General features: G+C 43.7%; 3 protein-coding genes across 4 annotated transcripts in view; 1 reads left to right on the top strand and 2 right to left on the bottom strand.

Annotated features, from left to right (window-relative positions):
* The first annotated feature begins 33 nt into the window (after positions 1-33).
* LOC6530402 (DNA-directed RNA polymerase I subunit RPA1) lies at positions 34-5,707 on the top strand. The gene is made up of 10 exons (XM_002091292.4): positions 34-468; positions 525-888; positions 952-2,317; positions 2,379-2,872; positions 2,928-3,213; positions 3,278-4,205; positions 4,263-4,467; positions 4,529-4,646; positions 4,704-4,803; positions 4,861-5,707. Exons 1-10 carry the CDS (start codon positions 126-128, stop codon positions 5,583-5,585), a joined length of 4,929 nt encoding a protein of 1,642 aa, XP_002091328.1. The 5' UTR covers positions 34-125; the 3' UTR covers positions 5,586-5,707.
* On the bottom strand, positions 5,628-12,226 carry LOC6530401 (cocaine esterase). The gene is made up of 3 exons (XM_002091291.3): positions 8,404-12,226; positions 8,247-8,339; positions 5,628-8,033 (listed from the first exon to the last, which is right to left on the bottom strand). The coding sequence occupies exons 1-3, from the start codon at positions 8,521-8,523 to the stop codon at positions 6,189-6,191; spliced, it is 2,058 nt and encodes a 685-aa protein (XP_002091327.2). The 5' UTR covers positions 8,524-12,226; the 3' UTR covers positions 5,628-6,188.
* A 3,760-nt stretch (positions 12,227-15,986) lies between these two features.
* Positions 15,987-22,113, bottom strand: part of LOC6530398 (exostosin-1) — a 60,940-nt gene continuing 54,813 nt past the window's right edge. For both annotated transcript variants that reach the window (XM_039372605.1, XM_002091288.3), the window contains 5 exons: positions 18,293-18,396; positions 18,062-18,212; positions 17,674-18,000; positions 17,291-17,607; positions 15,987-17,165 (listed from right to left, as the gene is read on the bottom strand). In XM_039372605.1, the coding sequence (XP_039228539.1) occupies positions 17,057-17,165; positions 17,291-17,607; positions 17,674-18,000; positions 18,062-18,212; positions 18,293-18,396 (1,008 nt within the window). In that variant the 3' untranslated portion in view covers positions 15,987-17,056. The remainder of the gene's footprint in view (positions 17,166-17,290; positions 17,608-17,673; positions 18,001-18,061; positions 18,213-18,292; positions 18,397-22,113) is intronic.

The following is a 22,113-nucleotide window of genomic DNA, read 5'->3' as shown; positions in this document are numbered from 1 at the left end:
TCGATAAGCAGATTGACCGTTAAAATCGTTTTCGGTTTCACCTCTAATAAGCCACACACGTGCGCGCCTGTTGCGCTTAATTTTTTGTCTAGTTTTTATAGAAATCGTGGCTTAAATAAGGCAAAATGGGTTCTAAGCGGGCGATGGACGTGCACATGTTCCCCTCGGACTTGGAGTTCGCCGTGTTTACGGACCAGGAGATACGCAAACTGAGCGTGGTGAAGGTGATCACAGGCATCACGTTCGATGCACTGGGACACGCGATACCTGGTGGTCTGTACGACATACGAATGGGCTCCTACGGCAAGTGCATGGATCCCTGTGGGACGTGTCTTAAGTTGCAGGACTGCCCGGGCCACATGGGCCACATCGAGCTGGGCACGCCCGTCTACAATCCCTTCTTCATCAAGATTGTGCAGCGACTTCTCTGCATTTTCTGTTTGCATTGCTACAAGCTCCAGATGAAGGGTAACCACTAAATCACTTTTACTTACCATAAGATGCTAATTGCTCCGATATTGCAGATCACGAATGTGAGATAATCATGCTACAGCTGCGCCTAATCGACGCGGGCTACATAATCGAGGCCCAGGAGTTGGAACTCTTTAAGTCAGAAATAGTGTGCCAAAACAGCGACGAACTGGTGGCCCTTAAAAACGGCGATATGGTGCACCCACACATTGCTGCCATGTATAGTCTGTTGGAAAACAATGGGAAGAATTCCAGCAACTCCACCAAAACGAGTTGCTCTCTGCGCACGGCCATTACGCATGCGGCACTGCAGCGACTGGGAAAGAAGTGCAGGCACTGTAACAAGTCTATGCGTTTCGTGCGTTATATGCATCGCAGGCTGGTATTTTACGTGACTTTGGCAGATATTAAAGAACGGTAAGGAGTCCAACGCATTACCATAGATTTTCTAATTTAACATCCCTTGTTTTCCATCTTTAGCGTTGGTACGGGCGCAGAAACCAGTGGCCAGAATAAAGTGATCTTTGCAGACGAATGCCGTCGTTATCTGCGCCAGATATACGCAAATTACCCTGATCTATTAAAGCTTCTAGTGCCTGTTTTGGGGCTGAGCAACACGGATTTGACTCAGGGCGATAGATCGCCGGTGGATCTGTTTTTCATGGACACGATTCCGGTAACGCCGCCGCGCGCTCGACCACTGAACATGGTCGGTGACATGCTGAAGGGAAATCCCCAAACGGACATCTACATTAACATCATTGAAAACAACCATGTATTGAATGTGGTTCTTAAGTACATGAAGGGCGGCCAAGAGAAGCTGACAGACGAAGCTAAGGCCGCCTATCAGACCCTAAAAGGCGACACAGCCCATGAGAAATTGTATGCGGCTTGGTTGGCTCTTCAGATGTCGGTGGATGTGCTCCTCGATGTGAATATGTCGCGGGAAATGAAATCTGGTGAAGGTCTGAAGCAAATCATTGAGAAGAAGAGTGGTCTCATTCGTAGCCACATGATGGGAAAACGTGTAAATTACGCCGCACGAACCGTTATTACCCCGGATCCCAATATAAACGTAGATGAGATCGGTATCCCTGATATATTCGCGAAGAAACTGTCGTATCCCGTTCCCGTGACCGAATGGAATGTTACAGAGCTGCGCAAAATGGTAATGAACGGTCCGGACGTGCATCCCGGAGCCAACTACATACAGGACAAGAACGGATTCACAACATATATACCGGCAGACAACGCTTCCAAGCGAGAGAGTTTGGCCAAGCTGCTTTTGTCGAATCCAAAGGATGGTGTTAAGATCGTTCATCGGCACGTTCTCAACGGCGATGTCCTACTGCTTAACCGACAGCCCTCGCTGCATAAGCCATCGATTATGGGACACAAGGCTCGCATCCTGCACGGCGAAAAGACTTTCCGCCTGCACTACTCGAACTGCAAAGCATACAACGCCGATTTTGACGGTGATGAAATGAATGCCCACTATCCGCAGAGTGAGGTGGCGAGGGCGGAGGCTTACAACCTTGTGAATGTGGCCAGCAACTATTTGGTGCCCAAGGACGGCACACCGTTAGGTGGACTCATTCAGGATCACGTGATTTCGGGTGTAAAACTTTCGATTCGTGGACGATTCTTCAATCGTGAAGACTACCAGCAATTGGTTTACCAGGGACTATCTCAACATAAGAAGGATATCAAGCTGCTGCCACCGACTATTTTAAAGCCAGCTATGCTTTGGTCTGGAAAGCAGGTTTTGTCCACCATTATTATAAACATAATTCCTGAGGGATACGAGCGAATTAATCTGGATTCATTTGCCAAGATTGCTGGAAAGGTAATTATTTTTTAAAGTACATTTTATTCCTCTTGCCTAACTCACATCTGTGGCATTTCAGAATTGGAACGCGTCCCGTCCGCGACCGTCGATTTGTGGCACAAATCCTGAAGGTAACGAGCTAAGTGAAAGTCAAGTGCAAATCAGAAACGGCGAACTTCTTGTTGGTGTTCTGGATAAACAGCAGTATGGAGCCACCACTTTTGGATTGATTCACTGCATGTATGAGCTGTACGGCGGCGATGTGTCCACTCAACTGCTCACGGCTTTCACGAAAGTATTCACCTTCTTTCTACAGCTAGAAGGTTTTACTTTGGGTGTCAAGGATATTCTTGTTACCGGCGAAGCAGATCGTAAGAGAAGAAAGATTATTCGCGAGTGTCGCAATGTGGGAAACAGTGCAGTATCTGCTGCTCTAGAATTGGAAGATGAACCGGCGCACGATGAGCTGGTTGAGAAAATGGAAGCGGCATATGTGAAGGATTCAAAGTTCCGAGTGCTTTTGGATCGTAAATACAAATCACTTTTAGATGGCTACACAAATGACATTAATAGGTGAGTTTAGTCAAAGCCAAAGAGGTGTCAAATTTAACCTAATTTCTGGTTTTAGTACTTGTTTGCCCGGAGGTCTGATCACCAAGTTCCCATCAAACAATCTGCAATTGATGGTTCTATCTGGCGCGAAGGGATCGATGGTGAACACTATGCAAATTTCCTGTCTGCTCGGACAAATTGAGTTAGAGGGAAAGCGACCGCCTCTGATGATATCCGGCAAGTCTCTGCCCAGCTTTACTTCCTTCGAAACATCGCCCAAGTCTGGAGGTTTTATCGATGGACGCTTTATGACCGGCATTCAGCCGCAGGACTTTTTCTTCCATTGCATGGCTGGTCGTGAAGTAAGTGGAAAATGATTTTAAAAAATGGGTTAACAAGCATTTATTTACCTTTTTAAACTTGTAGGGTCTCATTGATACTGCTGTAAAAACATCGCGTTCCGGTTATCTCCAGCGCTGTCTTATTAAGCATCTGGAGGGCCTAAGTGTACATTATGATCTCACTGTACGCGACAGTGACAATAGTGTGGTTCAGTTCCTGTATGGCGAGGATGGTTTAGACATTCTGAAGTCCAAATTTTTCAACGATAAGTTTTGTGCTGACTTCCTTACCCAAAACGCCACGGCAATTCTACGGCCCACTCATCTTCAATTGATGAAGGACGAGGAACAGCTGGCCAAGGTCCAGCGCCACGAGAAGCACATCCGCAGCTGGCAAAAGAAAAAGCCAACTAAGCTACGTGCCGCCTTCACTCATTTTTCCGAGGAGCTCCGCGAGGAGGTGGAGGTGAAGCGACCCAATGAGATTAATACCAAAACGGGACGTCGGCGCTTTGATGAGGGCCTCCTTAAGTTATGGAAAAAGGCCGATGCAGAGGACAAGGCCTTATATCGCAAGAAGTACGCCCGTTGCCCGGATCCCACGGTAGCTGTCTACAAGCAGGATCTTTACTACGGCAGTGTGTCAGAAAGGACGCGGAAACTTATTAATGATTATGCTAAAAGGAAGCCAGCACTTAAGGAGACTATAGCCGATATTATGCGAGTAAAGACAATTAAGTCGCTGGCCTCGCCAGGTGAACCAGTAGGTCTTATAGCAGCCCAATCGATAGGAGAACCCTCGACTCAGATGACACTGAACACTTTCCATTTTGCGGGTCGTGGTGAAATGAACGTGACTCTGGGTATTCCTCGACTACGAGAAATCCTCATGCTGGCCTCATCAAACATCAAAACGCCTTCTATGGATATTCCCATAAAGCCTGGTCATCAGCATCAGGCTGAAAAGCTGCGCATAAATCTAAATTCAGTGACGCTGGCAAACCTTTTGGAGTGTGAGTACATATATATATATAGTAGCCGTATACAATAATGAACGTTTCCTCATATAGCCGTTCATGTTAGCACTGGTTTGACCCTGGAGCCGGAGCGAGCCTATGAGTATGATATGCGCTTCCAATTCCTACCCAGGGAGGTTTATAAGGAGGACTATGGTGTGCGACCCAAGCACATAATAAAATACATGCACCAGACCTTCTTTAAACAATTGATTCGCGCCATTTTAAAGATATCAAGTGCTTCTAAAACAACGAAAATGTAAGACAACTGTATTCTTGCCCATGGAATTCTTTTAGTAATATTCCTTTTTCAATTTCAGAGTTGTAATAGACGATAAAAAGGACGGCGATAAAGAAGATGATAATGATTTGGACAACGCCGATGAAGTGGGCCGTTCTAAAGCGAAGGCTAATGATGACGATTCATCAGACGACAATGTAAGTTGAGTGATTACCAAATAGACATTTGGAAATAAATATATCCTGTTTATAAAGGATGATGACGATGCAACTGGAGTAAAGCTGAAGCAACGAAAAACCGACGAGAAGGACTACGATGATCCAGATGACGTTGAAGAACTCCATGATGCCAATGGTATGCTAAAAGTGTTTAATATTCCTATAAGTTTTAATACTTACAACTGATTTTCAGCCGATGACGAAGAGGCGGAGGATGAGGACGACGAGGAAAAGGGTCAGGATGCTAATGATAATGATGGCGATGACAAAGCGGTGGAGAGGTTGCTAAGCAACGATATGGTCAAAGGGTATACCTACGACAAGGAGAACCATTTGTGGTGCCAGGTGAAGTTGAATCTGAGTGTGCGGTACCAGAAGCCCGATCTAACCTCCATTATACGGGAGTTGGCGGGCAAGAGTGTGGTTCACCAGGTGCAGCACATCAAGCGAGCTATTATCTACAAGGGCACCGATGATGAACAGCTCCTCAAGACCGACGGCATCAACATTGGCGAGATGTTCCAGCACAACAAGATTCTTGATCTGAACCGCCTATACTCCAACGACATCCACGCGATTGCGAGGACGTACGGCATCGAAGCAGCGTCCCAAGTGATCGTTAAGGAAGTTAGCAATGTGTTCAAGGTGTACGGAATTACTGTAGATCGGCGGCACTTGTCGCTCATTGCCGACTACATGACTTTCGACGGCACCTTTCAGCCGTTGTCGCGAAAGGGCATGGAGCACTCCTCATCGCCCCTGCAGCAGATGTCCTTCGAGTCCAGCTTGCAGTTCCTCAAGAGCGCCGCTGGATTTGGCAGAGCGGATGAGCTTAGCTCACCGTCGAGTCGGCTGATGGTTGGCCTCCCGGTGCGGAACGGTACTGGTGCCTTCGAGTTGCTGACGAAAATTTGTTAATTTGTTTAAGTATAAACTGAAATTTTATTAAATAAACATACATTAAACGTGTAAAATGTTGGTTTATTTAATCACGGAGAAGTGTAAACATTTAAGTTAAAAGTACACATACAAAACTACAATGAACATTTTTGGTTGCATTTAGAACTTATCACAAGTCAACTGGTACTGCCAGTTCCTAACAGCCACACTCGGCTCGAATTTGCCGGCGACAGGGTCCAGGAGTTCCTCAACAGTTCCAAGTGTACCTCCAATTCCCGGACCCGTTCCACCTCTTGTTCCTGCTCCATTTCTAACACCTTCTGCTGATCCTGTTCCGAATCCTGCTCCAACTCCTGCTCCTCCAACAGGGTAGGTAATCTTGTAATCGTACGGCTGCAACTGACGTGGACGTCTTGTCCGCTGTTTGTTGAGGACCTGGTCTCGTCGGTCCCCCTCAAGATTACCTTCCCCGACTCCAGACTCAGCTGCTCCGCTTCCATCCTGCTCCCGTTTCGTTGCACGACCACCTTTGCGCCAGGACTCGACATTAGCAATGCCCGAGGTCGATGGTACCTCGTCCTTGCGGCCCCCAAAGATGGTCGTCCAACGAAACCACTTATGTCATAAGCTGTAGCAATCTGAAGTCGAGGACGCACTGCGTCTTCGCATTGCATTCGGGTCTCTTTTGAGAAGATAAACGCACAGGCACAGGCAGGCAAGGAGCAGGCATACTAGCCCCAGCATTGCATAGAATCCCTGGCGGTAGCGTGCTGCATCGGCACTCGCCTCTAAGAGCCGTACTCGCTGGCCCAGAGCTCCTCCTCCCCTCAAGTCATCCTCCCGTTCCAAGGGCATTAGCACCTGCCAGAAGCCGTAAACCTTTTGCAAGTGATTGGAGTAACCCGAGTCCAGTTGATTGCTGGCCCTGTATGAATTGGAGGGTGCTGCTCTATAGGTATCGTGGCGGTTGGTACGCGATAAGCTTCTATCTAGTCCTTGGGCTTCTGTCTCCCCTTTAAGTAGCTTATCCACCTCGGCTTCATCCACTGATCCTGTCTGCGGGGTCTTTGCTTGTTCTCCCAAGCTATAAACGAATGGGTTCTCCTTGTTATAGGGTAACCATCCGTCGTAAATCCGCCCCGGTGTGGGGTTGCCATTTTTAATGAAGTTCGCAAAGGCGCCTCTTATTTTCCGACAAAGCTGCTCCTCTTCGCCACTAAATCTGCGACGAGCTATCTGCTGGAACAGACTCGGACCTAGCAGAAGTGGCAGATCTGAGCTGTGGGAGGCTCCCCCGAAAAGATTCCGTTTGCCTCGCATGTCCATGGAGTGGGATTGGTCGAATACGTAGGCATAGCTAATGGTTCCATTCAGAAGCTCCAAGAGTCGTGAGAAGGGTAACTCATAGAGCGATTCCGAGAGTAAGCGTTGCATTCCAGTCAGCAAGTGACTGACTCCATCTCCTTTGCCATTGAAGTACCTCCATCTAATGGCCGCCAGTTGGGAGGAGCTCTCCTCACCCACCGACTCCAGTGCTCGCATCACACTTGGCAACAATGTGTGATTGATGTACCTATGAAGCGCCACCTGACCCTCCCTGGCCACATCCAGCCAATAGTCCTGCAGGAAGGCTCCTTCGTTGGAGGTGATGCCCAGAAGTACGGGGGGCAATGTTTTGTTACGAAGCCGTTGTTCGAGTGGCAAACCTTCAGGTAGAATTACTCCCAGCTGGGAGCTTCCGTTGCCATGGTTATAGACGCTTTCGTAGGCACGGAGCAAGTCCTCCCGGCTCTTGCGCCTAAGACAACCCATCAACTGGCGACGTTGGGCCTCCTCAAATTGGCAGCCCAATTTCTGTACCAGCACCTGACCAGTTTCCACTATCCGCTTTTGGTGACTCTGGCCCAAGGCACGCATAATAGGACCTGGTGACATGAGCACCAGCTGTTTTACTAAGCTGGAATCCTCCAGCGTAGCAACCAGTGCCAGAGGGGCTCCTCCACTCCCATGCCCCAGGAGAGTAATGTGATCTGGATTGCCGCCAAAGGCATCTGCATTCCTTTGAATCCAACGCAGTGCCATCTGAACATCACTAAGTCCATAATTGCCAGGCACATTACGGTGCTGTTCGCCCAGACTCAGCCATCCGTAGATATTATTTCGGTACTGGACACTGACCACCACAATGCCCTCTCCAGCGAGATCCAAGCCATTGATGCGATTTCTGGGCCAGTCGTAGGCGAACTCCTCACCCGTGACAATGACCACTACGGGCAGCTTGCCATACCGCATCCCCGACTCCGGCGTCCAAATGTTCAGGTACAGGCAGTCCTCGTCGGTGCTCACTGATCTCGGCACGCCGCCATCGGAGCTCTCGTCGTAGATGGTGTTCGCGAGCTGCGGACATAGGGGCTGCATGGTGGTGGCCTGGAGGGTGCGATTGAAACTGGAGCTCGGCTTGGCGGGCTGCAAATGGAAATATTTCATTTAAACTGTTGGAAATCAAATATGGGCTAATTAAAAAGAACTTAATTTAACTCTAATTACTGTTCAACGATTTTAAAAACAAATACGAGTAGTAAAATTTACGACTAATTTACGAAATAAGAGTCAATTAAAGATTTTTCTTATAATTTGATGTCCTACAAAACATATGATTTAGGTTCTTCTATCACTTACAGCAAATCGTAGTTCGTTGAGGGGAGCCTGGGCGTAGGGAATGCCCAAGAAGGCGTAGACAGCGCCACGTGTCCCATCCGGAAAGACCTTGAGCTGGAAGCAAAGATCCAGTTGTAGCACTTTAAGGTAATTAAGTTCCAAAATGGCATGTCCTCACCCCAATGAGATCGCCCTGCTCCAACTTAATGTGAGTCTGTTGGGCCGAACAGAACGGCGACAGGTGAAGCAGAATCGGGAGTAGCCGCAAAATCTGTTGAATCCTTAATGCATTCCACATGATTGCCAGTTGCAATGCTCACTTATGAACTCTCACTTTTAGCACATAACTTTTGCATAGTTCATGGCGCATTTAAGCGCATTTATTAATTATCGTACGCCTTTTTTAAGCGGTTTTTTCGACCACAATATATATATATATAATTTCACAGAAATTTCGATTTTTTCGCTGCAACTTTTCGTCCGCTTGGAGTTGAAATGAAAACTGAGGCACACAAAAAAAAAATGGTCAAGCACACACACCACGAATAAAGTTAGCTGCCCTGGGTCGGTGAGCTAACAAAAATTTCTGCTAAAATTATTTCAATTGTTTTCTGGTGTCATTACGCCGTTGTTGCTGTTGCTGCTGCGGTGCGCAGCGAATCATTCATGCATCCATAGATCAAAACACCAGCGACACCACCAACATGCCATCCATTCCATTCAGCAACGAAATGAGTGTGGAAAGCAGCGGCGCGTTGGGGAGGTTGTTTATACAGCCATGGTAACGGAGCTCAACTATATGTCGATCTGGACCCTAAAACCCATGAGGCGGCCCTCTCGAATGCCCACAATTAAGTTCCAACGAGGGTGGATCGGCGGATAGAAGAGCTATAGTTTGGTATCTAGCATTGTTTCCTTAAATTTCTACAGGGTTTTTAACATTTCATCACTTTCATCATATAAACTAATTACTCATTAAACAGTGTGCCACTCAGTGAGGCATAGGTTGTGCCTCGGCATTTCGCAGAATCGGACTGAATTCATCTCACATGTGATCAATTAATTAAATTGTCTTGGGCAGTCTATATTATACGCTCAAATTGGTCAGCATTCTGGCATATTCTTTGGGAAGTCTTTTTCAGCAAACTAAAACAATAATGAGATTAGATTTATCTACAGTTTCTAAAAAAACCCAGTGTTAGTTATACATACTATCGATTTTATAACTTTAGCAAATGATAACAACATTTTATCAACTATTTTAATGAGACGCAACTTCACGACCCTCCCTCGTTCTTGTTTTTCATTGAATTCCGCACTGCTGTTAATGTCAAACATAAATTTTTCTCTGCTTCACAACTCTCTCTCCCTTTCCCGCCCGCGTGCCATCTCACTCCCTCCTGCGGCGAATGAAGTTGTCGCTGGATTTTTGGGGTCTGCAGCAGATAATGTACCATAATGCTGCCGTAATTTCCCCACTTGCCCAACATGCTGTTGCCGGTGGTGACTGAATGCCATGGCATGGAATGGGATGAAATGGATCCGATTCCGATTCCAAGTACGAGTCCCAATCCCTCGTCGTTGTTAGTTTGCCAGAGAGTCGGTGACTCTGCTCGCCGTTGCGGAGTTCCGGTCTGTGGAGTTGGGCGGTGGATCGCTGGATGCCCTGTGCCGGAATGGCCGCAATTAACTTGGATGAGCGAGTTGGAGGAGAGCTGCGAGTGTTCCAGCATCACGTCCCCACATTTATGTATTTTAATTAGTTTAAATCGTAATTTGTTTGTAGACCTACGCGGATTACCAGCACAATATCGCCCCCACAAGCCTCCAATCTGCTGGACGTACAAAAATGCACTGGCCAAAATAATTAGCTCGTTCTAACACAAATTTACTGCATAAATTGTACTGGCCAAAGGTTCAATTATTCATTAGATATCTTATGCGATCTAGATCGTAGATCTCAAAAACCTCGAAAACAAAATACAATTAAGAAAATAATGGAAATTTCAAAGTGTTACACTTAATATGGTTTAGCTAGAGCGACGCACATAATTTTCGGTTAATTATAGAGCACAAAGTGCACATTTAAATGTTCGCTCCACTGGCGTGGCCGTGTCCCCCGCCTTTTCCCCGACGCCCCCGCATACCTTTTGGCCTGGTCAATAGGAAGTTAATCAATTTATGCCAGCGAACGTTGGCGGTTCGCAGTTTGGTTTTGTGCGGGTCGCTGTTCAATTATTATAAATGGCAATGTCGGCCTAGTTTGTCCCATATGCAGATGTATTTGTGTGTGTGTGTGGTCAAGTTGGCTCTAAACAAATTAGCCTGGCCGAGTGCCGGGAAAAACCCGGTTAAGGCTGACGGCATAGGCATGGCAGGTGAATTTTTGGTAATTGCCCGTCTATACGTATTATAAATCATATCAGGGGATGCGAAATTCCTATGAATAGCATGCTGTTATAAATTTTCAAATTAAGATTGAAACTAAATCTAGGTGGTTATAGACTGAGGCATTTAAAAATCCAAACCATGCTCATGGAAATGTTCCTACCAATGGTGTAAATCAATTCAGATTACCAAATTTTTCTCGGGGCCCTATAAATTCCAACTTCCATTTCACCACCTGGAATTCAATTGGACTTCCCTTTTCCCAGCCAACTTTTCTCTACTTTGCCTTCGGTTCAAGCTGTTTGCCGACCAAAGGCTACAGATTGTGGTGACATTTAAGTGCTGATAATATTTTTGCCTTCGTCCAATAAATTCGTCAGAAAAACGTTTGACACAAATCGTGCAGTCAACACTTGTAAGCGAAGACCTTTAATGAAAACACAAATTGTACTGAAATTTATACAAATATTTGTGCAGTGCATATTGAGAAATTTTGGCAGCTGCACTCGAAGTAGAAAAATAGCAACAACAAGGACACTAGAGGCAGAAACACTCAAGTCGCCGAAAGTTTGGCCTTTGTTGCATTGTCGTAATGAAAATATTTATGATTTTTGGAGCCGAGTTGATTGTTTACATATTGCCAAAACATATTGAAAACTTCTTTATTAAATTTTACTTCAATAAAAGCCAATTGTTTCTTGTTGCTCCACATTTCTGTATATATATATATATATGTATGTATGTACAAAATGCCTGGCAAAGTTTTTAGTTTTCTGCCAGAGCAAGCTGCGTATATTTCCCCCAATTTCCTCTTCACAATTTTCCGAGATGAAAAATGTGAGGGATGTGGGTTGCTGCCTGATTGCTATGGCTTCTGTTTCTGGTCCTGCTGATACTATGTCGGAGGTTGACTGCTTCACCGATTCAAATTGTGTTGCATATTTTCATATTTTTGCTAAACAATAGCATCAGATGTCGTCGTTGTTGCTTTTGGCGTATCTCTGCAAATATTTGTTGCACGTTTGTGTACGAAATCGTTTAGTTAACGAGTCGTAAACACTTGTGATAGAATTTGACCAGACATTTGTGCGATGAATTTATGCATGCATTTTTTTCATGGATAAATCCCATTAGTTGAGCCCCGGTTTGACATACACTTTTGGACAGAAATTAAATAAATTCCTGACTTTTCGGGCTGGCCTTTGATTTCATTAGCACAAATATTTTTAAAATTCAAACATTTTAAGTGCATTTTGTTACGCATACGCAGTGGGTGCACAAGTGGCAATTGCCAGCAAAATCGTGTTGCAGCTACCTGATTTGTATAAACAGTACACCATTAAAACTAAAAATATTAAAAGCAAATTGTGCGAGTTATTTGTTAATTAGAAAGGCGTGTGACATGCAGCTCCTTTAATAAACAGCGAAAGTATTTGAAACATAAATTGGAGCTGCGAAAAACACTGTACTGGGCCGCGGGTATTACGTAATTAGCAGGAACTACAAAAAGCAAACAGGCAGTGGGCCATTTAAGTAAAGTATTTAACAAAACAATGCACAGAAGTTGCCTGTGCCGTCGGTTGCTTTAAGCCTAATTTAACGGCTCTGCAGACAAACAACGCGAATGGCGAACAGCGGCAGCCATTTTCTTTATGCCCCTAACCGCACACACAAGTTGGTAGTACTTAACGGGCGGAGCGGAGGGGGTGGGGGATTTAGTAGGGTGGAGGCGGTGAAAGGGGACCGGAACATGGCCCACTTTCTAATTAATGCAAAATATTGCAGCTGCAAAAAGAAACTAGCATATGTGTTGCCTACTTTTAGGTGGTCCCATGTAAGTATGCTAGATTTTTTTTGTTTTGGGGCGCATTTTCAGGGGTAGTGGGTTGTTGCCGGGGCGTGGCACTCTGGCGGTTTCTTTGTTGCCTGCCTAAAGCATCATTCACTCACACTCACGCACACAGAGTGTTGTAGTTGCAGCTGCAACTGCGACATCAGCAACATGCAACAACAACCTTGGCAATGTCAACAGCACGGCATCCTGGCGGAAGCAAGTGACCGCCGCCAGGGGTCGCCTGTGTGCTGCTAAATTAAACCCTGCAAAAAATGTTAGCCCCATGTGGTGAAGGAAGCACTGGAGAATGGATCCAATAAATACAGCTGAGTTTTAAACCAACCAACCACTATGAGCAAGGAATTTCCCGAAAATTGTTTTAGTTCAGATTTTTTTTTAGATATTTACCAACGATTAACGTGTGTCTATAAGTTATTAAAACTATTGTGATAAAAATAAGTGATAAATTGGAATTATTGATACTGGTTCACTTAAAAACCCCATGCTACAGTCTCAAAAGCACAATTTCCCAGTTAAATTGATGCTAAAAGCATTCTATAATGGATTTAATTATGGGAAACCGACTCTGAAATAATTCATTTGGTAAGTGCTTCGTCATCGGGCTGCAAAAAGGCATACAAACCGCGAAATTTCATTGCAGACATGAGAAGGCAGTGCAATTTAATAATTTTCCAGAGCAGCTTAGAGTTCAGAGTGCTATGTATACGTACATAAATGAAGTTTTTCCTCTTAGTTTGGCAAACCAGAAACATGGCGACGCATTTTACGGCAACGAAATTTTCAGCACGCTAAAAAGTTTGCCGCTAATTCCTTGGGCAAACTTTAACACAAATGTGTTTAGATGGGCAATCCTGTGGCACCTTGCTAAATTGAAAACGCATTAGCAGCTTTATTTCCATGAGAGATACACAATGTTTCGAGTTTCAGTTTAATTTTTATTCAAAAATCACATTTGTTGTTTTTTATATATATAGATACATATATATAATATTTCTGCTGCAATGTTTGCCAATAATGTATGGTTTAGGCTTACTGCGTTTTCGCTTCCATGGGTTTATTTATGTAATTTACATTTGTTCATGTGAGTGTTGTTATGTGGTGTGTTGTTGCTCTGGGTGTGGGTGTATGTTATGTCTTAAGCTTTAACAATCATTACTAGGCAATAGTATTAAGCACATTCACTATATATATTGGTTTACATTTAATGGCTGTTCAACACGGATTTCTTATGGTTTCTGTACAAATTTAAATTATTATTTATCTTGGACAAACAAATGGGCAGGGTATAAATAAATATTTTTTTATGAATGGTTTGCGTTTACATTACTTTTTGTGCATCATGCCAATCACCTCGTATTTGCCAATGAAAATGTACAGAAATATAATTTCATTTGCCAAGAGACAGTCCTGTTTGCAATGATTTAAACTGAATTAATGGGCAGTTTGCATTAAGCCGATGGGCCAGATGTGTGAATAAATTTCAGAGTATCTATCTTAAGCTCAGATATGTTTTTCACGAAGCACTGCCATTACACAGATATTACTAGTTTGAGCTCTACAAAATGATATTTCGGTAGATATAGTTTGGTAAAATGCAGTAAGAATGGTAAATGATAGAGTTTCGTATCGTTGCATTTTCCAAAAACATTTTCTTCACATTTTATTGTCGTTTTTGTCAAGCCTTTCTATGCAAATCGTCTTAATGGTGGCTACTGATAAGCAGTTGGGTTTTTGTATGTAGTTGGGATGATGAATATATAGATATTTTTAATATTTCTAACATGTAGTTTTCATCTAGTTAGCCAATTTAACAGAATTCACATCTTTAAAATTCAATTAACTTTACAATGTTTTAGTTTCTCCCATTTGGTGTTCTGTTATTTATGCAAAGCTTGAATCAGCATTTGATGGAATGTATTTAATTGTATTGAACATCCGCATCCCATCGAAATACAAATAGAGGAATGAATATTCTCCTTGTAATTTTTACACATGGCTTGCCCAGTTAAATGTGGCAAAATAATTGATTATGCACAATTATCCCTATAACGCAAATGAAATAAATGAAAAAATGTGCGGAAATGGGTAAATGCCGGTACAGGGAAAGTGGAGGAAAGGGTTTAAGGTTCATTTATTCAAATGAGAGCACATGCATTTTTCAATAGTATCACAACATCCATATTCGTAGTTGACCTTTTCTCATTTTATTAAGATTGGTTGGGTTTTCCGGTTATCCGGTTTTTCTTTCTCATTGCTGGGCCGCTTCATGTTAATGTTAATGCAATAAATTTAATTACCATTTCGCTGGATGCAATAACTATTTTATTTTAATTAATAAATGGCATTTTACGTGTTTGTGTTTGGCCTTTTTTCTCCGTTTTTGTTTTCATTTCGTATTTGTGTGGGCGGGGCGGGATCAAGGAGCCTTTTTAATATTTTTGGTCAAGTTGTTTTGTATTGTTTGTTGGTTTTTGGTTTTGGTTTGCTTTTGTCTTGGATTAGATCTTTCACTATGTATAGTTTGTTTTTAAATCTGTATAAAAAGTGCAATTGTCTGTTCTTGTGTCTTTGTTTACCTGGTTTTTGTCGTGTCAAATATAAATACTCAAATACAAGTATATACGAGTTATAATACAAAAATCCTTTACACGCAGATACAAAAAATAAAACGCACTGTACAAAATTTGATCTGAATCTGATTCGGTTTCAACTTTCCAGTTGCCTATATGTATACGTATGTATATGTCGCAGTGTATGTATGTATGAGTGTCTTATATATGTGTGTGTGCGGGTGTGTTTTGTGCATATCCTTCGCCTTGGGCCACACACATTCCGAATATGCATATCCATATCCATATCCATATAACTGGCATTTTTGATTATTATTATTCGTAGTCAACGGCAAAAATGTTTGTTTGAAATGTTTGATTTATGTGCATGCTGATAGGGAACATTTCATTGCATTTGTCGTCTCTGTCCGTCCTTTCGATTCCGTCTGCGAGCTGGCACAGTCGAGTTTTGACATTCGCCCAGCTTCGATTCCGATTCCCATTCATATTCGTATGTATTCATATTGCCGATAAGCATATTCGACTGATAAATGCTAAACAATTTCGCCGTTTGGCAGTCAAGAGTTTCCAGTTTCGAGTTTCGAGAGTCTGGGCATAAATCGATTGCCCGCTAAGTATGCAGTATAGTTCCTAAGAACCACTTCTCTGGCCAGGATAAACATAAATAGCAGTCCAATAATTCAGTCAACCCATAAGAATGTGTTTTCAGTTATCTTTGGATAGATGCAGCAAATAAAGCCAGATTATTAATGGCTTGGCTGTACAAATATTTTTAAGAAGTAAGAATGGTTGCGCAAATATTGAAATGCTTTTAGTTAATCCAAACTCACTTGATATGTTGAAGCTTAGTTATTGCTTTCAGCTCTTATTGCCCTTCGCACTTGGAAATTGACAATGCGAAAAAGTAAATACAAAGTAAAATGAAATTATAAAAGCAAAGAGATTGAATTCATTTGCAATCGTGTATATTTGTTGTAAAAAATAGTTATAGAAATATACTTTAGTTCTAGTATATGTATAGAATTGTGGTTGCTAAAACTAAAAACGCTCCTCTCAAGAGAAGCCTCCTTTTTTGATATGCGCGTGTGGTTAAAAGTTGATTGCGTATAGATAATTGATTTACGTACTTCAGTAAATGGCCACGTTAAGAATTAAAAACTGAGGTGTCCAAATAAAAAATTGCACATAACAAATTGAAAATGGAAAGCTACTTAAACCATAAACTTAGCATTAGTTAATTGCTACTCCTCTGCGGATTTGTGCACTTATTGCTGAATGGCCTGAAAGGAGTTCGTTTCAGTGTCGATTGCTGCTGCTGTTCCATAATGGCCACGGATTATCTGAAGATACAGTCGATTGGTTTCATATACGGAATTCGAGGAGCCTCAAGTTGGAATTTAAAACTGAAAATGAGACGACTGTGCCTTGCGCATACACGTTCACATTGATAAATCACTAACTATACACGGAGAGTTACAACAAGGACATACAAACATTTACACATACAAAACTCAACTCACACAGTACAAAAATCGGCTACTTATGTTTCTAGACATATATCAATTTACATATGTATGTATGCATATAGAAAATTTGCTAAGCGCAGCTAATTTGTAATTAGCAAAAAAGATGGCAAAATCGTTTGCTTCGCTTGCAGTTAACTAGGCTAATTCACATAATCGTATTTAATGTCTATATATATACACATTGCATATATAATTGCAAAGGATGCCGTATGCTTACACCGATGTACACATACATACATTTACAAGCGCCCTTTGGCTCCTAACTAAGTTTCATCTTTTCGCTACTAATAATAATTAACATAGTCCTTGCATCGCTTGGCCAGCGTCAAAAAACAGCATTTCCTCTAAACTTATGTGTGTGTGTGTTGTCGTGTATCTCTGTATGGGTATTGGTATTCGTATGGGTATTGGTGTAGCTGTGGGTGTGGCTGTGTGGTGTATATGTATTCAGTACTCTTAACGCTTGTAGCTGTTGCCAGGATGCACATATCGCTAGCTGCCGACCAACTCGATCTGGCGGTATTTCTTGCGCAAATTGGAAACTGGATCACGATACAGCATGGGATCCATGCGCAAATTGGAACGTATCAGCGGCATATAGCTGCAAAAATATAAATGAAATAGAAACTTGCTTTAAAGTGCATTTTGGAAACTAATAATGCGATAGATAATGAGATGGATAATGAGATAGGAGTTCCATGTAGCTTAGCATGAAGTTCAACTTACCCAAACACGGCCGCAAAGGTATTCAAGCAGCTCTGGCGCTGGATGAAGTGATCGGGATCGTTCCAGGGCGAACGACCCGTCTCCCGATCCTTGTAGCCCTTGCGCTGCGTCACCTTGATAGGCGGCTTCCTGGTCACGTGCGAGACCAGCAGGTTCATTAGGATGTCCTCGCAGTTGGAGGACTGCTGTACAGTCTTAAGTAGCAGCAACGACAGCCAATTGGTGTACAAGTAGTTGTAGTAGCGGTGGTAGAAGGCCGCCCCAGTTAGCACAATCGAATAGTAGTTCGTCCACTTGGACGTGTAACCCCAGGCGTTCTGTAATAATAGCAATAAGTTTTTTCAGTAATCAGGTTTTTCAGTAATTTCCATATGCCAGTTTACCTTGGAATCATCCCAGAAGTGAGCTCTTGCCGGATAGCCAACGATGCGCTCGGGAAAATCCCGCCACACCGTGTAGGCAAAGTCCAGTTCATCCGTATTGAGTATGGCATCTTCATCCAGGGAGAGAACGGCATCCGTCTGAATCTCTTCGTAGGGCAGGAATCGTTGTGATATGCTCGGTCGTCCCTCAGTCGTCTGGCTTGTGGGTCCAGCACCCTGACTCCTCGTGCTGCCCCCCAGGGAAATCACGTGCAAGGGTATGTGGCTGGTGGGGGGCCAGCGTTTCTTCAACGGCAGTGGCCGATCGGCTGCCCAAAGAACAAGGATCTAAAGGGCAATGTGTGTATTCCATCAATCTTTCCCATGCGACTGCACTGTATTTACATACCCGCTCCACGAACTGGCTCTTCGTGATGGTCCTGACTAGCTTGTAGAGCGCTGCATTCGGTCCCAGGGCGCCGCCAATCTGCACGTAGATAACCGCCGTGTAGTTGTGACGCGGCTCCGCACCCATCGAGTTCAGCAGAAACGGCATGTACCTGAAGTTGGTGGGTGTGTGTGGTGGTTATAATCGATTGAGCTACAAGGTTGCATAACAAGACATATGGGTGGGACCAACCTTGAGCTGTCGGCGAAGGTGGGCAGCGTGAGCAGGGCGCCCGGCGAGCTGTTCCACACCAGGCTGCTCCGCACCGGATAATCCGGCAAGCGTTCGCGTATGATCTGCAAGATACGGAAGGGCGGTGAGTGGCTGAGTTAACGCTTGTTTAATGGCTTGTCGATACGCTCAAGTGGTGATTGCCAATTGATTGCCTAATGAGGAGCAGAGAAGCGAGGCCGTTTGTGCTGATCTGAATTTCGAGTGCAGTTCAAGGAGCGGACCAAATGGCGTTTTGAATAGTCCTCCCAGTGGTCTATCCCCTGCCCTGGTGTTCCGATCCGGCTTTTCCCTATCCGTTTGGCTCGTCCTCCGCTGACTGTGATAACTCAATGGGCCTGAGTTGTTGCCTAATTTTCCGCTTGGCGCAGATGCTGCCCGTTTCCCCAACCAGTCACTTTCCCCCATTTAGATTTACAACGCGGGTCGAAAAAAGAGTGCTGAAAGTGAAATCCTTGAACTGCAGCCATCTGGCTGAGCTTAGGAGTTATTGCATCAAGAGGCTATGGCCATACAAATCAATATATTACCTTGGCCATTTTATGTGAATTTACGTTGCAACACTAATACCTCTTTACCATTACTATAGAGATAACTATAGAGATAAATGAAACTATTCACTCTGATGGTTAACTATTAATGCGAGCTTAGCTGTGGATTTATCCAAGCATATATGAATGTCGAGGGGCGTTACCGCAGTTTCCGCTGCGCAGCGGAAGTCACACAGTAACCACTGTGGGCGGAAGTGCCCCTCCGTCTCACTCGCACTCAATGTGTTTTGCCTAACAGGGAGGGAAGATACGAGGGGTGGTGAGGCGGTTGGCTTTGCGTGCCATTAACGCGGCGTTAATTTGTCGCTCAAAGTGTGAGCGCGCCTTAAAGTATGCCATGCCAAATTAGTTAGACATCCCAGCCAGCCGCATGTAGCTCGCCAAGTCCCCCCAGCATTTTGCATTTTGCATATAGCATTTGGCACTGTTTTGGCTCCCAGTTTGCGTTTCAGTTCGGGTTGAATGCAATTATAATTGCAAAGCCTGACCCCAACTAAGAGCTTTGTGCTGGGGCGCTGTTCGAGTTGAGTTATGCAAGTACAGGTGCAGCCACGTGCACCTGACAGAAAACAGAAGACGGTGCGTTATGCAAGTGCCACCCACTATCCACCACCCACTACCCCCTCACCTAACAGCCATAAGCACCGAACAGCCGCCATTTACCACCCACTTCAGTTCATTCGTGTTATTTCTGTCTGGCACGCTCCGCTTTTGTGCGTGTGGTTAGTGGAATTTGAATTTGCATGGACGATCATCTCCCGGCGGAATCCCAGTGCTATTCAGGCTAAAAGACATAATGAGACGTTTGGGAGCGGCACCTACAATTAGACGCAATTACGGCTGATAGATCGACAGTTGGCAATGCTTTGAGTGTGCAGAAAACATACCCTGTATTTTGAAAAGCTGAGCGACCATATTAGGTTATTAGACACAGGTCAGTTAGGAGAAAAGGTATACTTTATAACTTGCAATTTGAAATTTGTTATTTTAATTAATTTGTGCATTAATCTTCTGCCAAGTTTTGTGAATTTAAAGTTGTATATATTGGCAAAGAGATTTAAGAAGAAAATAAGTTAAAAACTGGACCAACATTTCTCCAATGCCTTTTTAAAAAAAGGGTGCGAGATTGTCCCAAAATATGCCAGTGCCATCATTCAGGAATAATTTTCAGGAAGCTCACTCTGCAGTTTTCGAAACTATCAATATTCATAAGCTTAAGCTAAAGCCAGGGCATCCTAACTTCGTTGGGGATTTAGAATATTTCGTTTTTTGCCATTTTCTGTTTACATCCATCATGGCTTCATGGTGATGCCCCGCTCGTTAAGCGCCACACGGCAGGTGCAGGAGCAAACTAACCAAACTAGGATTACGCTCCAGCGCTGTTGTCTGCATGTCCTGCCGATCCCTGGTCCCGAATCCTTGTCTGGCTGCCAACGCGTCTCAAGTGCCTGCTTTATATTTTGTAATTATAATTCCTTCTTTGGCTCCTCCCCTCGTTGCATAATCAACGCTCAGCGCGGCAAGCGTGTTTATTTTACCCCTTTCTTTTGGCCCGCTGTGTGTGCGTGATTATCTGTGTGTGTGTGTGTGTGTGTGTGTGAGGGTTTTTGTTGTGCGACATAATTAAGTCAATCTCATGCTGTTGACGCTGCCAGCATAATTGAGAGCGAGAGGCACCCAACAGACAAAGATGGCCTATGCCTGCGATTCAATTATGCACATTGCACACTGCACACTGCGTATATGTTTGGACCTGGGCCCGACAGCCGGTTCAGCCCCCCTCCCCCTTCCCCCATTTGCCCACATTTTAATTGGCCAACAAACTGCGTTTAATTGGCTTAGATCCATGCCCACAGCCAGCATTTTTAAGTTGCCTGCAGCAGCATAAAGCTACAGTTGAAATTGGGTAAAGCTAAATAGCCATACGAGTTGGAATTAAGATACAAGTGAAATATAACCACATATTAGTTTAAAAAACATATAAAGCTTTAACCATTTTCAGGTGGTTTTGGCAAAGTTTACATAAGCATTGTCTGCTTTGTGGGTTAAGGAGGTCCCATTTCCCAGGTCCCACTGTAATTGTATTTGCTTGGCTACACATGTCCGGGGAATCTCTTATTCAGTTGCCGAGTTTCTTTTCCATCATCCGTGGCTGCCAGGCCACATTTGGATGTCAGCCAGGAGACTTATCGCAGCATGAGGACCAGGAGCAGCAGCAACAATCGCAGCTGGCACTACTTAAGGAGCATATAGTAAGTGAGGCGGGCGAAAAAGGAAGGCAGCCAGAACTTCATTTCCGTATCGCATCAGCATCGAGTGCAAGTGCATAGTTGTGTGCGTTTGCGATGATTAAGTGGATCGAGTGACTGAGGTAACTGCAAGCAGCTGGAGGCCCAGGACCCAATAGAGTGGATAATGTAGACAAATAAAACAGGTGGATGCCTACCAGGCCTCCTGGTATTTGGCTTAAGACCGGATTTAAAGGGTTCACCAGCCATCGAAAACGACGCAAAACATGTAAATGTGTCTTGATGTGGGTGGAATTCCATTAACAGCATGCCCAACAACTTTACTCGGGGCACTTTACTTGCACATATTTTATGCAGTTTACATGTCTGCCGAAATTTGCTTCAATTAATTGCGAGAATTTCCTTTGGTCTCCCGAAGTCAAAGCTTCATATTGCTGCCGTATTTTGTTATTTTGTTTTGGCCCTCTTTTAAGATATTTTTAATTGAAGCTTTTGGCAAAGGGTGATTCTAGCACTTTGCAGGAGATTAATGAATGTTTGTGCTTAAAATGAAAAATGCAGCCTTTAAACAGAACAGATTACTTTTTGTATAGACAGATTTTAATTGAAGACATTGAAGGGATAGATGCTTGGTGCCAAAGGAGATTAAAGCCTAAAGTAATTGAAACATTTTGTTAAGTTTTATAATATTGGATTTACAGGAAGTTTGTTGAACCTATGTATTTACTTCTACCTAAGGTATCTTCACAGGTTATTTTGATAATCAGATTTGGGAGACACACTGCCGAAGCTTACATAGAAGCATATATGTTTACAAATTGAATTCTGTAGGGTGATGCCATTGCAAAAGTTTTCGTTTCCTGTTCTTCGGCGCAATAAGAAAACGTCGGTTTCGTTTTCTGCATACTATTTTTCTTAGCATACTTCTTGGGGCCTCTCAACTTGCTGCATCTGTGTATGTTGTGTGTGTGGACTGTGAGTG

This window comes from Drosophila yakuba, chromosome 2R (assembly GCF_016746365.2).
Source record: "Drosophila yakuba strain Tai18E2 chromosome 2R, Prin_Dyak_Tai18E2_2.1, whole genome shotgun sequence".
NCBI classification, from domain to species: Eukaryota; Metazoa; Arthropoda; class Insecta; order Diptera; family Drosophilidae; genus Drosophila; species Drosophila yakuba.
The sequence above is the reverse complement of the archived record's forward strand: the minus strand, read 5'-3'. Positions and strand labels throughout refer to the sequence as shown.

Excerpts from the sequence above, each read along its gene's own strand:
- LOC6530402 (XM_002091292.4), top strand. The coding sequence starts at position 126 with ATGGGTTCTAAGCGGGCGATGGACGTGCACATGTTCCCCTCGGACTTG. Across the intron at positions 2,873-2,927 it reads TACACAAATGACATTAATAG|TACTTGTTTGCCCGGAGGTC; the intron begins GTGAGTTTAGTC and ends TTCTGGTTTTAG. Across the intron at positions 4,206-4,262 it reads GCTGGCAAACCTTTTGGAGT|CCGTTCATGTTAGCACTGGT; the intron begins GTGAGTACATAT and ends TTCCTCATATAG.
- LOC6530401 (XM_002091291.3), bottom strand. The coding sequence starts at position 8,523 with ATGTGGAATGCATTAAGGATTCAACAGATTTTGCGGCTACTCCCGATT. Across the intron at positions 8,340-8,403 it reads AGCAGGGCGATCTCATTGGG|CTCAAGGTCTTTCCGGATGG; the intron begins GTGAGGACATGC and ends CTTTGCTTCCAG. Across the intron at positions 8,034-8,246 it reads TCAACGAACTACGATTTGCT|CCCGCCAAGCCGAGCTCCAG; the intron begins GTAAGTGATAGA and ends TTCCATTTGCAG.